At 46.9% G+C, this 16,576-nt stretch overlaps 9 protein-coding genes across 9 annotated transcripts, besides 2 other annotated features; 5 read left to right on the top strand and 4 right to left on the bottom strand.

Moving 5' to 3' along the window:
* The first annotated feature begins 224 nt into the window (after positions 1-224).
* Positions 225-255: a microsatellite.
* Positions 225-261: a microsatellite.
* A 661-nt stretch (positions 262-922) lies between these two features.
* Positions 923-2,464, top strand: ACLA_033330 (putative C2H2 finger domain protein; the record flags this gene model as incomplete). Its single annotated transcript, XM_001270555.1, has 2 exons — positions 923-1,044; positions 1,111-2,464. The coding sequence occupies 2 exons, from the start codon at positions 923-925 to the stop codon at positions 2,462-2,464; spliced, it is 1,476 nt and encodes a 491-aa protein (XP_001270556.1).
* A 394-nt stretch (positions 2,465-2,858) lies between these two features.
* On the bottom strand, positions 2,859-4,849 carry ACLA_033340 (putative R3H and G-patch domain protein; the record flags this gene model as incomplete). The annotated part of the gene is made up of 2 exons (XM_001270556.1): positions 2,859-3,315; positions 3,390-4,849. 2 exons carry the CDS (start codon positions 4,847-4,849, stop codon positions 2,859-2,861), a joined length of 1,917 nt encoding a protein of 638 aa, XP_001270557.1.
* Positions 4,850-6,448: 1,599 nt separating this feature from the next.
* On the top strand, positions 6,449-7,913 carry ACLA_033350 (cysteine protease ATG4; the record flags this gene model as incomplete). Its single annotated transcript, XM_001270557.1, has 5 exons — positions 6,449-6,596; positions 6,664-6,969; positions 7,046-7,214; positions 7,263-7,490; positions 7,562-7,913. The coding sequence occupies 5 exons, from the start codon at positions 6,449-6,451 to the stop codon at positions 7,911-7,913; spliced, it is 1,203 nt and encodes a 400-aa protein (XP_001270558.1).
* A 418-nt stretch (positions 7,914-8,331) lies between these two features.
* ACLA_033360 (histone H2B family protein) lies at positions 8,332-8,909 on the bottom strand (the record flags this gene model as incomplete). Its single annotated transcript, XM_001270558.1, has 4 exons — positions 8,332-8,422; positions 8,473-8,560; positions 8,616-8,687; positions 8,738-8,909. The coding sequence occupies 4 exons, from the start codon at positions 8,907-8,909 to the stop codon at positions 8,332-8,334; spliced, it is 423 nt and encodes a 140-aa protein (XP_001270559.1).
* A 667-nt stretch (positions 8,910-9,576) lies between these two features.
* On the top strand, positions 9,577-10,147 carry ACLA_033370 (histone H2A; the record flags this gene model as incomplete). The annotated part of the gene is made up of 4 exons (XM_001270559.1): positions 9,577-9,629; positions 9,689-9,777; positions 9,834-10,037; positions 10,092-10,147. The coding sequence occupies 4 exons, from the start codon at positions 9,577-9,579 to the stop codon at positions 10,145-10,147; spliced, it is 402 nt and encodes a 133-aa protein (XP_001270560.1).
* A 393-nt stretch (positions 10,148-10,540) lies between these two features.
* ACLA_033380 (NADH dehydrogenase [ubiquinone] 1 beta subcomplex subunit 9) lies at positions 10,541-11,086 on the bottom strand (the record flags this gene model as incomplete). The annotated part of the gene is made up of 5 exons (XM_001270560.1): positions 10,541-10,569; positions 10,622-10,663; positions 10,719-10,797; positions 10,878-11,010; positions 11,067-11,086. 5 exons carry the CDS (start codon positions 11,084-11,086, stop codon positions 10,541-10,543), a joined length of 303 nt encoding a protein of 100 aa, XP_001270561.1.
* A 478-nt stretch (positions 11,087-11,564) lies between these two features.
* ACLA_033390 (putative dihydrolipoamide succinyltransferase) lies at positions 11,565-13,545 on the top strand (the record flags this gene model as incomplete). The annotated part of the gene is made up of 11 exons (XM_001270561.1): positions 11,565-11,734; positions 11,804-11,862; positions 11,916-11,987; positions 12,037-12,092; positions 12,157-12,492; positions 12,577-12,969; positions 13,018-13,077; positions 13,144-13,198; positions 13,249-13,316; positions 13,370-13,441; positions 13,501-13,545. 11 exons carry the CDS (start codon positions 11,565-11,567, stop codon positions 13,543-13,545), a joined length of 1,386 nt encoding a protein of 461 aa, XP_001270562.1.
* A 243-nt stretch (positions 13,546-13,788) lies between these two features.
* Positions 13,789-14,732, bottom strand: ACLA_033400 (uncharacterized protein; the record flags this gene model as incomplete). Its single annotated transcript, XM_001270562.1, has 2 exons — positions 13,789-14,492; positions 14,567-14,732. 2 exons carry the CDS (start codon positions 14,730-14,732, stop codon positions 13,789-13,791), a joined length of 870 nt encoding a protein of 289 aa, XP_001270563.1.
* Positions 14,733-15,576: 844 nt separating this feature from the next.
* Positions 15,577-16,429, top strand: ACLA_033410 (protein-L-isoaspartate O-methyltransferase; the record flags this gene model as incomplete). The annotated part of the gene is made up of 2 exons (XM_001270563.1): positions 15,577-15,678; positions 15,803-16,429. The coding sequence occupies 2 exons, from the start codon at positions 15,577-15,579 to the stop codon at positions 16,427-16,429; spliced, it is 729 nt and encodes a 242-aa protein (XP_001270564.1).
* Positions 16,430-16,576: the final 147 nt, after the last annotated feature.

Here is a 16,576-nt window from a genome sequence, read left to right on the forward strand (position 1 = left end):
GTATTAAAATTATAAGAACACTAGGTTTTATATAGGAAATATAACTAGTATAAAAGAATAGCTTAGATTTTAAGAATTTAGATAATTTAAGTAGATTAATACTAGGTTGGGATTCTTCCTCCATGAGGGAGAATTTACCCAACCTGCTGCTTAGTAAGGGCTAACTAAGAGATACCCTCGCGTAGGCAAGATGGATATCTTCACTATACTATTAGGAGGCCTTACAGGTAGGTAGGCAGGCAGGTAGGCAGGCAGGCTGGCTAGTAGTAAGATAGCCTAAGTTCTGTGGTGAATCCTTCTTTTAAGATAAAAAGGGAAGAAAAAGGGGTTCTGAATAGCTTTAAATTTCTTTTTCTAATAGAAGTTAAAGTAGAAGAACTAGATGAAATTAGGAGAACTAGAGAAGATAGTAGCCTAATAGTTCTCCCTAGTAATTTTAGTGTATAAGCTATGTAGAATTCTTACACTAAGTTTACTAGCATGCTGGATCCTTTTGCACCACACCTTTGTAGATAAAAACATAGGAAATAAAAGAACTCACAGTATAAATTAAAGATTTAAAAACTATTAAACAAATTTATAATGTTAATTATATATAAACTTGATAAAGCCGTATAATATAAATTAATAATTAAATTAATTATATATTAAGGAGCCCAGGTCATGACTTTTTAGATTTTAAGGTAATGCATCATAGTATCACATGACAACACCTCTGTACAGAGTAAGTGTAGTGAGCATCTGTCCTAGTAACATTTCACTAGTGGGGGTGCTAATTCATATGAACCTGATCATCCTGCTGGGTAACTGACTTTGATGAGGTATCCCCACCATCCTAAAAATTCAGCCATGGAATATTCAGGTAAGGAGAAGTGCACCACTCAGCCACACCAAGTATCACTTCAGCCAGAACACATCCCCCATGGGCCAATCACAATCCACAACATCACAAGAGGACACAGAATTCTCAGGATCCAGCTCCAGAGAGCACAAGGTCGATTTCTATGAACTTCTTGCAATCCCACACAATGCACCTTTGGATGAGTATGTACCCCAATCCTAGAAGGCTGCATGAATGGTTAGGACTGATTCCTGTATCGCGACACATAGGATCAGAAAAGCATACAAGAAGAAAGCACTCGAGCTGCATCCAGATAAAAACTATGGCAATGTCGAAGCGGCGACAAAATTATTTGCAGAGATACAATCAGCATACCAAGTCCTTTCTGATCCCCAAGAGCGGTCCTGGTATGATACTCATCGAGATGCATTCTTGAGCCCAAATGGAGCGCACGGGAAAAGCGAATACGCCCGTGACAGCCAAATGATAACTTCAGATGATATATTGAAGCTGTTCTCGCAATTCAGCCCTGATATGGATTTCTCAGATGCCCCATGTGGATTTTACGGTGGCCTGCAAGAGGTCTTCTCCAAGATATCCCTCGAAGAACGAACAGCTTGTCGATCACAAAATATGGATGTCGTTGATTACCCAAGCTTTGGGAACCAGCAGGACAGTTTCGAAGACGTCGTCAGACCGTTTTATGCTGTCTGGAGTAGTTTTGCCACCAAAAAATCCTTCGCTTGGCGAGATGTGTATCGCTACTCCGAGGCACCAGACCGCCGTGTTCGCAGACTGATGGAGAAGGAAAACAGACGTCTCCGAGACGAAAGTATCCGCCAATTCAACGAGGCCGTGAGGTCACTTGTAGCATTCGTGAAAAAGCGGGATCCGCGGTATAGAGCTGGCATTCGCAGTGAATCGCAACGACAGGAATCCCTTCGCCAAACCGCCGTGGCACAAGCTGCCAAATCAAGAGCGGCAAACGAGGCAAAACTCCGTGAGCACATCACACCGGATTGGGCGAAATCGGAAGAGATTGACGATGAAGATTCGGATTTCTCCGAATCCGAACCGGAGCATTTTGAATGCATTGTGTGCAGGAAGGATTTTAAAAGCTTGAACCAATTCAACGCCCATGAGCGTAGCAAGAAGCACAACAGAGCAGTCAAACAACTTCGATGGGAAATGAGAGCAGAGAGTGATCGATTAAACTTGGACCAAAATGAGGCCCAGCAAGGTGAAGTACAATCGATGCTTGAAGATGGCGCCGCAAGAAATTTTTCCTCAATCAACCGCCGTACTTCAGAAGACAAAAGCTTTAGTGGAATATCTGGTGGATTTTATCCTACTGCGGCGTCCAATACACAATCTCCTCGAAATGGAGATTGCTCCAAGCACATGGGTGAGGACGATTTCCCGGTTACCAGGGACGATGATACCGATCAGGACTTGGACAAAACGTTCAATGAAAGCATAAACTTGGAGGCAAATCCCGCCGAAGAAGCCATCGAGAACACCAACTCGCCATTCCAACAACGTCCTTCCGACGCCAGCGAAACATCGCCTGTTGCACCCCCTAAAAATATCGGAAAAGCCAAGAAAAAGCGAGCTTGGAAGTAGCTCGCGAAACTCTCGATCAATGAACAAAATTGAAGTGTGCAACGTGCAACGCTACTTTCTCCAGGACCCAGCTTCTCACCCATGTAAGAAAATACGACCACGCTCAACCGCAGTTAAGGTAGCAGTTATTGCAGGCCGAATTCGACTCCCACAAATCAGACTGGTTAAATACCAGGTATCTTCCCTGTGTAGTAGTAACATTTGGGATGGTTATAAAGTCGCTATGGGAACTTTCAGTCGACCCAATAACCGCCATTCAATCATAAAGGAGATAGTGAGTTGATGAATTCATTGCACTGCTTTAGTCCAGCCAGATTGTAATTGCAAATCCTAGCCTGGGATCTTTCCATTTGCTATTTACAGTTGAGGGTAGTGACTTAATGACCTCAGTCAACTACCCTAATCCAGCCTTGGAATTCTTCACGACATGTGCGACAGGTAGGAGGATTCCCTTGTTGTTCAATGCACCAAGAGGTGTTCCTGAGCTCCATCCCATTTTTTCGAGCATTGCCCTACCCTTGTTGCCCGCTCCGATGGCAGGAGCCGACGCTCCAACGACGTCACCATCCATATAACTGACGGACGATTCGGGGCGGCCCCGGCGAGATTTTGCTGATCTACCGGAGCTTCCCTCGCCTAATTTAGAAGCGCGTCGGTTAAATTTCGCGCTCGATAATGTTTTGTCTACTTGAATAATCGTTCTTTGCGTATAGCTCGGTGTGCGAGAGGTCCTATACAGGACGGGAAATCGAGATGATCCGTTCCCTCGAGAGTGTGATTTGAGGGACAACGCATTCGCCATGTCATGGACAAATTTCCTGTGCTGCTTAGCCATGGGCGGAAGGGCCAGGCTGAGCAAAAATCCAAGTGTCAGTTATGTTCGTATAATGTAATGATAACGCGGAGTCATAAGCATGGCGCGTACCTATCCTTCGATGATAGGAGAAACTTTCGCGTCTCCAATCTCAACTCATTGATGTCGATGCCATCTGAATATCTAATTTTGAGGTTAGGCATTTCGGGACCCCGACTTAGTAGACCCTGTGCGCGAAGCTCTTCTCGTCTCTGTTTCCTTGTTTTCTTCTTTTCTCTGTCATTCTGCCATGCTTGCTCTAGCTCTAGTTCAAGCTCGCTATCCGATAGCAATAGGCCGAAGTCAGGCTGCTTTCCCTTTTTTTTCTTTCGAAGACTAGGTCTGTTGAAGTCCATGATATCAAACCCATAAAAAGGATCTGTCTCCAATGCATCCGCAAATGCTGTTGCCGAGGCAATATGGTGCGCTTCTGGTTTGCCGCGATTCCGGTATGGGTAAGATAAACGGCTGGCCTGTCTCTCGGGTTTTAGCTGGCTGTGAGTATCTGCTCCAGTGTGACGAGTGGATTCCTCGATCTCGTTTGTTTCGGATGCACTAGATGTAGTAAGGCCGACGACGTGAGACGAGTTGCGGCTCACAGACGTAGGTGTGTGAGAGACGCATTCTCGCTCGTGCATATGGTCTATTCCTTTCAACATACGGTTGGGGGTCATCGAATGAGTAAAATCGGGCAAACATTCACCGACGGAGCTGTGTTCCTTATGCCCGCACTCGGGTGGGACATCCCCGGAACTTGACCAGTGAATGTCCTCGTGTGTCATTTGCATCTCGGAATACTCGCTTTCACCGGAACCAGCAGAGACAATTGAGTTTCTCCTGCTGTCCTGGTTGCCACCGGCTTCACTGCTCGAATCCTGATGGGCGTCGGGCTCGCAATATGAGTTTTCGTATTCGTCATCAATGTTTGCTATGTAGTCGGCAAGAACGTCATCTTCCTCATCTTGGGAATGTCTCGATCTCCTATTCTCTAGAAACAGGCCGTTGGTCTCTATTGAGATGAAGTCATCTTCATGCATGATACTCGACTGCGCCTTTCCACTTGGCCGTGTATGTCGCCGTGATCCACGCGAGGCATTTGCTTGCCAGTCGAATCCGGCAGTTTCCTCCACTTCTGTCAAATCGCTGGCATTTAAGATGTCATCACCCAATACGGTCTCCGGACCGATATGATGTTGAGACGGCTGCACACGTTTTGCCCTTGCGTGTCTGCCAGGGAAGACTATTTCATCCTCGCTAGTGCTTTCAGGGTTTGCGTGTTCGATTTGCGTGGTGTGCCCCCTTGATTGGCAGGTGAGCGTTTTTGGGTTCTGGTGAACTGGCTGACGAATTCCTTCCTCGTTTTCTTGGCTGTCTTGGTTCAAGATACTATCTTGACATCGCGCATCTTTGCTTGGTGCATCAAGTCTATCGCCCTGTAGGCCTGCACTAACGAACTGAACTGCTTTGTGGCGAAAATCAGAGCCCGTCCGCCAAGTGTTCCGTCCCTCTGTGTTCATAGCTTCCTGCTGCATTGTGAGATGTTGCTGTCCAGGGGCTTTGAATCGTCAGAGATATGCCTTTCAGTGCTGCTATGCATGGATTTATAATACCTGTGCGGTTCTTCACTGACATGGCCTTTTGGCTTTGACGGCGTGCCTTTGCTTTATTGTGTCGAGCCATGTTCTATTTCTGCCTGGTTTTCCCAATGCTGCTTGGCTGGTTGTGGACGGTATATAAATTTTTGTGATATGAATACTCATCGGGTTTCACTGCATTATGTGTTGCTGGCAATCCTGATGGTGCACCAGAGTATATTTCTTTGGGTTCAGTTCCATGAATGAATATAGGTCTGCATCGTTGATTTTCATTGGGGCTTACTGAGCTTGGTAAGAGCACGTGGGACTCGGCGGTGAGTTTTCCACGGGAAGCTGTGACGGGAGGCGCTGGTGGATAGGGACGACGTATTTGGGTCAGATGTGTATCTGGTATGAAGAATCCTATACTACATCCCCATGAACTGGATTGTATTCTGGTAGAGTAGCGAATTCTTGATGCTGGGGAATATCCCTTCTCGCCCTTCTATGTAATCTCACTATGTACTGCATATTGATTACATGTGTATGGTGATCCTGGATACACACTTTGTGTCGGCTATATAGGTCAGGCGCTCTAAAATTTTAGTGTCGCGCTATCTCAAAGGCACCTAACCTAATATAGTAGTCATCATAGAAATTAAAATACATATATTATATGCTTAAGACAGCAAAACTCCTAAGCCTTTACTTATAATTTTATTTTTCTTGTATGTTAAGGAGCTCCCTACTATACTGTGTACTCTATCCCTTATAAGCTGCTCTAAATCTGATTAAATCATCTATAAGATAAGTTACTTTTAACTCTGAAATCTCTACGGAGTAAGTACTTAGATTTCTATGATACTAACTATATCGGGCTAAGTACTTTGCACTGGCGCGACACTAAAATTTTAGAGTGCCTGACCTATAGTCTCTCCTGTGTCTATGTGGGGTACTCTTGACTTGCCATGGTGGACTTCATCAGGTGTGTTTTTGATGGGAAGTGATAGCTACCTATAGGTGGCCTTTTTTCTTGCTCTGTTGTTTATGTGTGCTATTATATGTCTTGTCTTGCAATATGATATATCCTTATCCCTTTCCTTCTCCTGCTCCTTGGATTGTATGTGAATAGGTGTTGGCTGGGTTCATGTGGAGTATATTGTGGTCGATGGATATATATATTACCTATATATATATGAAGGCATGTCATCTGGCGATCAGACCAACACATCAGCCCCTCATAGTATCTACTCAAACACCAGCTTAATTCACCCCATCATCAACAACCATGACCAAGGTCAGGATTTAAAATAGATGCACCCCAACATAGGTGCTGAACACGCAGAATACACAGAATACACAGTCAAGCCAATCATCTACCCAGCTCACCCTCTGTCTTCCGCACTGAAACTAGGGTTGAGCACAGGAGCACCAGAACAACAAACCAATATGCTAACGTGACGTAGGCCGCAACAATCAGATCATACCAGACCACAGCAACAGAAGCCCTCAAAGCATCAGCATAAATAAGAGACAGCCACAGGAAGACCACTCAGAATGAATAGCGTGGACATCGGGCGCTACAAGCGCATTATAAACTACCTCTGGGATCCGGAACCCAGAAATGACCTACCAGATGAACCAATATGGTGCTTAGGCATACGCTACCCTCCGAACCATCGTGGATGGAAGACACAGGATCAGGGTCAGTCAATACACCGGAGAACGCAATATAACCCCGTCACTGCCCCCCTCGCTAATGTCACTAGCAGATGGAAGCGCACAGGGCCAATATGAGCAGAAGACCATCCCAACGGAGAAGGCAAATGAGCATCAGTGGCCCGAAGAGTTTCTTGACGACGTTGAATCTAGGATCTGGATCACATATAGATCGAACTTCACACCGATCCCGAAGCCACCCAACCAGGAAGCGAACCCAGCCATGACATTGACTGTGCATCTAAGAAGTCAACTTATGGACTCGCAGGGGTTTACCTCTGACACAGGATGGGGTTGCATGATAAGATCGGGCCAGAGTTTACTAGCGAATGCAATGCTCATCTTGTTGCTCGGCCGCGGTAACAAGCAATACCCCTACCCGCCTACCAACTATCAAATGTCACACACCGCGACGACCTGCTAATGAATGTATAGACTGGCGCCGGGGAACAGAAGCTGGAAAGGAGGCTCAGCTATTACATCAATTCGCCGACCACCCCGAAGCCCCATTCTCGATACACCGGTTTGTGCAGCACGGTGCCGAATTCTGTAATAAATACCCTGGAGAATGGTTCGGCCCATCTGCCACTGCCAGATGCATCCAGTATGGTCCTAGCTTGTCGATCAGGAATGAAGCCCACTAACGGCACAGAGCACTCGTGGCTCAGCAAGGAAGCTCCGAACTCAGAGTATACATCACTGACGACACCGCTGATATATACGAGGATAAGTTTGCCCGCATCGCCCAAGCCGAACATGGGGACTTCATCCCTACACTCATCTTGGTTGGGACACGACTGGGAATCGACCATGTCACACCTGCCTACTGGGATGCACTTAAAGAAGCACTGCAGCTCCCCCAGTCAGTGGGCATCGCAGGGTACGTCCACTTTCCCAAGTCGTAGCCGTGCAAAGGGAATCGCATGGACTGCATGCTAAATTCATCAACAGCGGGCGTCCTTCCGCATCACACTACTTCATTGGCGTTCATGGCCAATACCTATTCTACCTCGATCCTCATCATACTCGTCCGGCATCGCTACATCAGGATGTCAACGACACCCTCACTCACGAAGAAGTCAATACCTATCACACTCGACGCCTTAGAAGAATACATATCAAAGACATGGATCCAAGCATGCTAATTGGCTTCATTATCCGAAGTAGAGAGGACTGGACTGACTGGAAGACTCGGATCCTGTCTGGTCGGGGAAATTCAATCGTACATATTCTGAGCGAAGATACTGCCAATCACCAGGCCCGCAAAGAGGCGATTGACGAGGTAGAGGCGCTTGATGACTGAATGCAGATAGTCATCTTCCACGGAAATCAAATTGCGATCATCCTTCGGGTTCCTGCATCTACATATACTTCCGTAGATCCATTGGAAACCACATCGGCCACGTTGATGAATCACCATTAAAGAAATTGAATTCCGAATTTTGGGAGGGGAAGGAAATCATCCAGCAACCTCTCAAATGCGAGTTATGATACACTGCATTCTCGTTTCGAGTGAACCATGAAAACATTTCACCCAAAGGGAAAAGGGGAGTCAAAAAGAAAAGAGCAATAGAAAAATTCAAGCCGTCCCATGACACATTAAAAAAACCCGCAAACACCCAGTAACCTACCGCCTCAAAACCATATCAGATAACGAGGCAGCAAAACGACAATCCCGAGAAAAAGACGCGAGGGAAAAAAAGGAACCGAGAAGATATTGCTCATTTGGCAGAAGAAGAGTACTTTGTCACTGCCTTGGTGCCTTCCGATACGGCATGCTTAGCCAATTCACCAGGGAGGATAAGCCGAACGCTGTTATAAAAATTAGATACAGACGAGTAAATCGAGATCGAGCTACTCACGAAGTTTGGATCTCTCTCGACGAAATAGTAGATTTCTTGTTGTAAGCAGCCAGTTTCGAGGCCTCAGTAGCGACACGCTCGAAGATGTCTGAATCCAAAGTCAGCCCATGAGACACAAATCGATCAAAATGTAGGTAACTCACCATTGACGAAGGAGTTCAGGATGGACATGGCACGGGTCGAGATACCGGTGTCGGGGTGAACTTGCTTGAGAACTAAATAATGATCAGTTGTTGTCAACCTGCCAGACTGCGACTGAACGAACCCTTGTAAATGTATGAGGAGTAGGTCTCCTTCCTGGTCTTTCCGCGCTTCTTCTTGTCACCGGAGGCAGCGGCGGCAGTCTTCTTGCCAGCTTCCTTCTTCTCGGCGGGAGCCTTTCCAGCGGGGGCCTTGCCACCAGTGCTAGGCTTCTTCTCGGCGGCTTTGGGAGGCATTTTCTTGGATTTGAGCTTTGAAAATTGAAAAAAGATAGGTTGTATAAGTCAGGCGACGATGTGGCACGGAAATAGCGAATTTGACAGGTTGAGATGGAATGAGGAGAAAGATGAGAATGAGGGAGACGCGGTGACGAGGGAGGCGCGCTACTTATACCAGCCCGCGAAACCTCAGTTGATCTGAAGTACACGAAAGGAGCAGAATTTCAATACCGTCACAAGGCTGTATGATCCGTATGATTAAATTAAGGCTGGCCCGTCAAATACTCTAGATAGTCGCGTCCAGCCACGCTAAAATAGCTGTATCATATGTTACAAGCATTTATTACCCCACTTATCCCAATTTGGAACCTAAACATAATGCTAGTCCACACAGATCATAGCTCATAAAATATGGGTGCACGGTAACATGATCTTACTGGTGATTGGTCAGCCCCGCTAAGCGAGAGGGTGATCTGAAGGGTGTTTAGGAAGTCCAACGTCACCCTGAGCGCGTCATTATAAATCTTCATCTATCCCTCGCGCTGGCCAGCATCTTCCCCAGTTTACCTTTCAGTATTTACTTTTCATTTCGCACTAACTCATCGCGTCTTCGATTCGTTCACCGTCGCAGAAACACTTTTTTTTTTCTTTCAATCGTACCTGAATATCCCACGAATTCATCAAAATGACCGGAGGCAAATCTGGAGGCAAGGCCAGTGGCAGCAAGAACGCGCAGTCGTATGTTTTGAGAACCATCCAAAGCAACCCAATTTCAGCATCAGTCTGACCCGTTATAGTCGTTCGTCGAAGGCCGGCCTCGCGTTTCCCGTTGGTCGTGTCCACCGCCTGCTCCGCAAGGGCAACTATGCCCAGCGTGTTGGTGCCGGTAAGATTTCTACCGATTTCTTTAATGAAGAACTGTAGCTAAATTTTCGAAAAAAGGTGCCCCTGTCTATCTCGCTGCAGTCTTGGAGTATCTCGCTGCTGAGATTCTTGAGTTGGCTGGAAATGCCGCTCGTGATAACAAGAAGACTCGTATTATTCCCCGTCATCTCCAACTTGCCATCCGCAACGACGAGGAATTGAACAAACTTCTGGGTCATGTGACGATTGCTCAAGGCGGTGTCCTGCCCAACATCCACCAGAGTAAGATTAGCCCTTCCCTCTTGATTTGGTCAACATGCTGACAGCCGTTTTTAGACCTTCTGCCCAAGAAGACCCCAAAGAGTGGAAAGGGCCCTAGCCAGGAGCTGTAATTTGTTCTCTTTCTGCTTTCTTTTCCTTTTGTCTAGGGTTTCATTCGGCGCGCTTTGGTTTCTCATGATGTGATAACGGGGTTCTGGGCTGGGCACAATTACGGCTCTGTTTTTCATGCTCTGATTTTATTGTTGTACATTATGTCTACGGACATTGAATGATACCGACAGCTTTTAATTGACTTGGCTCGCGGCTAATGCTTGAAGTGACTTGCGAGGCGATTCAATCATGCAAAGACCCGGTAGCCCTTCTAAACCGCCAAACCCCGTATCGAAAGGAACACGGTCTGCGCATGTACGCACGTAATTTGTTGATAAACAGATCATCAAGAGTCTCGATATATGCGGCACGTTTTGGCATTAGATATAGGCCCACATACTTCCGGTCTGAGCTTAGTGAGCTGCTGCCCTTTCGGGGGCATCTGAGAGTATTATGAGACAGGGCACTATCGTCAGGAAAGGACCACGACGTACAAGGTAATTGGCGAACAGGCAGGTTCCTCTCGTATTTCGAACCTAAGAAAGCGTCTGTCAATTTAATGCTCTTTGCATGTTGAGTCGATTAACGTACCACCAGGGGCAGTGGGTGCGCGATACGGATCGGGATGTTTCCAGGTTTCTAGCAACTTTTCCGTCTCCCGCAGTAGTACCTGCCAGATATGTTTGTATAAGCTCCTTATTCCTGGACCTGGGGTGACAGGAGGCTGTTGCTGGGGACAAGGGAAAATACTCTCTGTTGGCGAGGATCGCGGATGTCCTTATTCGCCTCAAAAAGAGAACGAATATACACAGCTTGTCCTCGCCATACTTGCCTATGAACTGCCCAGTCAAGTGCAAGTTTGAGGCTTCGTCGATAAAGTGATCTGTGAGAGAAGAGCTCAGTTAATCATAGCTCGTCATTGTCTCAATAACCACTTACGCAACAGCGTTGACGGACATGATGGGCCCAATTGATCTTGATCGATATGAAGAGCAAAGTTGGAGGAATTCCTAGTTTGCACAGGGTCTGGTCCACTTCTATCAATATGGTTGTCGGGAGCTTCGTTCCATTTTGGTGGTGATAGATCTGCCAAGTTGGTCTCTCACAACAGCTGAAGTACCGTAATAATAATACTCCGTCACTTGCCGGGCGCATGGAATGCAGGTTGTCTTGTTGAGGGAAATTCCGGTTCTTTCGGCCCGGGCTGTGCTTTCGTTGTCTCCGTACTGGTTTAAGTTTCGTCACACTCTTGGTCTGTACATCACCCAGTCACCGAGGTGTGAATTATCGCGACGTGCCGAAGATTCTCAACAGAGAAATTCAGAGCTACCCAGAATACTCAAATTCACGTTCAAGAGATACCTGTGTTCATACATCGTCCTCTCCAACCGTGTTGGAGAAAGTATCGTCTACAACTTCGGAAAACCCGGGTGCACCATGGCTTCTAGGTTGCCCTTTCATCGTCTCTCAGCGCTCCAGCTGAGGACTGTTCCTCGAACTGCGCAGAGCTCTCGTATGCTTTGTATTGGTGCTCGCAGAAGCATCACCTCGAATGCGCTCAGAAAGCTCCGACCAGACGCGGTCTTGCTGCAAGCTCCAATCCATTGGTAAGGATATCCAAGGGTTGTTTGTCTCATTTAGATATGTTGACTGTTGGCTAACCGCCATTTTCATAGCTCCGATGTGTCTCAATATGGTCTCACTCGCCTAGGAGGCTATCAAGTCAGAACCTATGGTATTCTGTTTTCTTAACGTTGTTAGGAGAGTGTAGTGCTAATGCTGTTATAGCTGATACCATAGTGAAGGTTCCTCAAATGGCAGAATCAATCACCGAGGGTACCTTGAAGCAATTCTCGAAACGTAAGCTTGGTCATTTATGTGATTGACCCGATGGCTAACTGTTTGCTAGAGGTTGGCGACTACGTTGAGCGGGATGAAGAAATCGCCACCATTGAGACAGACAAGGTATGAGTGAAGCAAAAAGAAAAAAAGTTAGGATGTTTCTGTTAACACTATTGACGCAACTCAGATTGACGTATCGGTCAATGCTCCTGAATCCGGAACTATCAAAGAGCTCCTTGTGAACGAAGAAGATACTGTGACGGTCGGGCAGGACCTCGTCAAATTGGAATTGGGTGGCGCCCCGGAACAAAAGACTGAGGCGGCGACCGAAAAACCAAAGGAGCCCGCAGATGTTGAGAGGCGCCCGTCTCCTGAAGCTCACGAGCCCAAGACCCCGGAGACCCCGAACGCCCCTTCACCTTCTGAGGAAAAACCCACTGCCCCGAAGCCACAGCCCAAGGCCGCAAAAGCGGAGACTCCTTCTGAGACTAAGCCGAGCCTTGGAAACCGCGAAGAACGTAGGGTGAGTGTCAAATCGCCTAGGTATCTGTTGGCCCTTGGATCTTTGCTAATTCGCGGCTTCTCATGCGCTATTCGCCGGTAACAGGTCAAGATGAACAGAATGAGATTGAGGATCGCTGAACGCTTGAAGCAGTCTCAGAATACAGCCGCGTCTCTCACCACGTTCAATGAAGTTGACATGTCATCTCTCATGGAATTCCGAAAACTCTACAAGGATGAGGTGCTGAAAAAGACTGGAGTCAAGCTTGGATTCATGAGCGCCTTCTCTCGTGCCTGCGTGTTGGCTATGAAGGATGTTCCCGCCGTCAATGCGTCGATCGAGGGCCCCAACGGCGGTGACACTATCGTTTACCGTGACTACGTTGATATAAGCGTGGCCGTCGCTACCGAAAAGGGACTTGTGACCCCTGTTGTCCGTAATACTGAGACCATGGATTTGATTGATATTGAAAAGGCTATCGCAGACCTTGGCAAGAAAGTGAGTTACATTGTTGGCTGACATGCTACGGACACTCACCCTTAATAGGCGCGTGATAACAAATTGACAATTGAGGATATGGCCGGTGGCACTTTCACCATTAGCAATGTAGGTGTCATTTTCACCCATCGGCCCCGGATTATTCTCTCTTGATTTGTGCTGATCTAGCTCCAGGGTGGCGTTTTCGGATCTTTGATGGGCACTCCCATTATCAATTTACCCCAGACAGGTTCGTATATCCCGGTCCTGTGAGATTGAGATATGTCTAATTTTGTGAAGCTGTCCTCGGACTTCATGCAATCAAGGATCGGCCAGCAGTTGTGAACGGCAAGGTCGAAGTTCGTCCGGTATGTTGCCCTCGTCGAAAGGTCGACTGAACGCAGAATGCTGACACTGTTAGATGATGTACCTTGCTTTGACATACGATCACAGACTTCTGGATGGACGAGAGGCAGTTACATTCCTTGTCAAGGTTCGTTGTCCCCATGTTCAGTATGCTAGAATTGATTGACTGATCATGATCTTGCACAGGTCAAGGAATATATTGAAGATCCTCGCCGCATGTTGCTCGGCTAGTGGTGTTTGATGTGTGGATTGTCTTCAACGGTTCTGTCTGTGTCTCCATTTGTAAATTATCATAATCCGAGCACCAGAATACAAAGCATACTTGGTGCAGTCGGTTCAATCGGGTTGCGTCCTGATCCAGCCCCATTATCATACCTCAACCGGTACTGTAATGACAGTGGCCCCCTTGGGGCACATACCATTTCATCCCGCAGTTAGAAGACGTCAGTGATCGTCGTATCACGAGAACTCCAGCTAACGCAGCCCAGCTTTACACAATAGATCTCGTGTTTCTTTGCGGCTTAGCCCTCGGAGTTTGCCTTTTTCAAGCTGTAGGAGTATCGGGGGGCAGAGTTTTTTCATGAGAATAGATAAGAAATCTATAATCGCATCCCCAAGCCGATTCAGATGCGACTGTCTCAAAGTCGTTTCGATATGTGTGAGCATGGAGATCCCAGGTGGTGGGTGTATATATTCATTGTACTTGTCGGACACTTGCTTCCATTTAGATGATCGCCTCATAAACTCGGGTATCTGTTCCATCTGCTCATTGAAAATATTCATTGATGAACCATCGCAAATCTGGTGCTTCCCAATAGCCGCTTTTAGCATAAGCTGGGCTGCAATATCGGTCCAATCGGTTTCGCCAATGAGGTCATCCGCAACAGTACAGAGAGAAAGGAAGCTAGGAGCAATGGCACAGAGAGACTGGCAGAGTAGGGCCTGCTTGTTGCTTGCATCGTACTGTGATCTTCCTCCATTGGGATTCAGGGTAGATCCTCGGCGTGTCCTTGTGCTCGAAGATCCTGCTCCGCATTCAAGCGTTACTGAGTCAACCTCGATATCCGATGTACCATGGGAAGCGTTCCGGCAGCAGATATTGATGAGGTCAATAATCTTTAGCTTGAGAGTCATGTCACGGGAGACAGTCTCGGGCTGCGCAAGTGACGGCGTCAGATCTAGACACGGTACAGAGTTTGTCAGTAATGTGACCCCCTGGGTGGTCCAAGATATGTGTGGTATAAAAACGTACTATTGGCAGTCCAGAGTAGCCAGCCAGCACTCTGGCCCTGAGCCTGTCCCTGCTCTCCCCTCTGCTGTGTGCAGATAAATGCATTGATAGCAGTGCACACTAGGTAATCAAGGATGAGAAGGTCAACCTCACCTTGTGTGTCTGGGTGTGCCTCGTGTTCTTCCATTGTGCTAGAATCTGCATATATAGATATACAGTCCAAGGTACCCCTGTGATTGGTTACCTACCAGCAGTACTGATCTTCATGCTAGGCTTATTTTTTGTGGGTTGTGGATGTCTGATGTTGGAATGCTTAGTGATAAGCTATATATTCACCTGATGTTGATGTCAACCGTCAAGTAAGCTTCCTGCAGGGAGTAGTCCACCTCTTATATCTCTTTGATCGGATGGTCTATCCATTATTAACTTCTTGTTATACTTATGAGGGAATGATTAGTCTTACAGAATGCATCTAATTCTAAAACATCATTAATATATTCCCCATCTAGTGCATCTCTTTTTCCTATTCATTTGCCTGTGAGTTTGGTATGATGGAATTGCAATGCATATGTATATCTGATATATATATCTGCTCTCAAGCTATGGGGATCATCATTGTATCAGAAATGTCATAATTATGATGTGGATATGACCAAGTAATTCTATCAAACCAGGAGGCTCTACTCAAATACAGCCTTACACAAAATGTGAATCATAGGTCATATGTATGTGTATGGTTAATAGATATCCAATATATATCTATATATGTGGTATGATTTATTATAAGGGTAATGTTGACATAATTCGTGCCCATCATGTATGGTAGATAGATGCTGACTGCCCTCACACATTGCCCCTCTCCTCCATCCCCCCTCACTCCCTCCAGTTATTTGTTATTCTAAACCCTCACATGTTACCTACCTATACATATCACCTGTGAGTGGATTTTTAAAGGCAGGATTTACTGAATGATAAACAGGCACATACGAGCCCTCCCATCACCGAGCAAGTTGGCAAGAAGGCAGTCATCGATGGCCTGGTACTGTTCTGGCACGACCAACGCGGAGTTGGTCGAGAACCTGTACAACGAAGGACTGATCAAAAATGATCGAGTGAAAAAAGCCATGATGGGAGTGAGCAGTCCCCCCTCGCTTCCATTGATTTTCACTCGCCAGCATATGTCCAGGAGCTCAAGAGCGATGATTCCACCTGGCACACCACAAGAAGTATATTCTCGTCCTGACCTTGAAGTTTCAGGTTGATCGCGCCCATTACGCACCCTCACGACCGTACTCCGACTCGCCCCAACCAATCGGCCATGGTGCGACGATATCAGCTCCACACATGCACGGCCATGCCTGTGAGTACTTGGTCGACTTTCTCAAACCGGGATCACGAGTGTTAGATATCGGCTCGGGTTCCGGGTACTTGACACACGTTCTCGCCAATCTCGTGACAGACCTGTCGCCGGTCGATGGCACCGGCGGCCAGGTCATTGGAGTTGATCATATACCAGAACTGGTTGACCTAGCTCGAGCAAATATGAGCAAGTCAGAGCAAGGCCGAAAACTCCTGGACTCTGCAAAAGTAAAATTTATCATCGCCGACGGTCGACTCGGGTGGAGAGAGGGGGCCCCGTATGATGCGATCCATGTGGGTGCAGCGGCAGATAGGCTGCACCCGCTGCTAATTGAACAGCTACGTGCTCCAGGACGGTTGTTCATACCCGTGGATGCGGAGAACGATGACGGCCCAGTGAGTAGTCTTGCGTTCGGTGGCGGGCAATTCATCTGGGTGGTCGACAAGAAAGAAGATGGCTCTGTTCAAAAAGAAAAGGTCTTCCAAGTGAGCTATGTGCCATTGACGGATGCACCGAAGCGATAAGCCATTCATGATTGATCGCTCATTCCTCTCCATAAACAATGAGGGCCAGAGAGGGTACCTAATAGCCAATGAAAAGAACAAGTGAAATCTGTCTTAATCCAACCGTGAAAATGATAAATACAAGCTCCGCATTCCAAGGATACATAT

This window comes from Aspergillus clavatus, genomic scaffold (genome assembly GCF_000002715.2).
Source record: "Aspergillus clavatus NRRL 1 1099423829802 genomic scaffold, whole genome shotgun sequence".
In the NCBI taxonomy this organism is placed as follows: Eukaryota; Fungi; Ascomycota; class Eurotiomycetes; order Eurotiales; family Aspergillaceae; genus Aspergillus; species Aspergillus clavatus.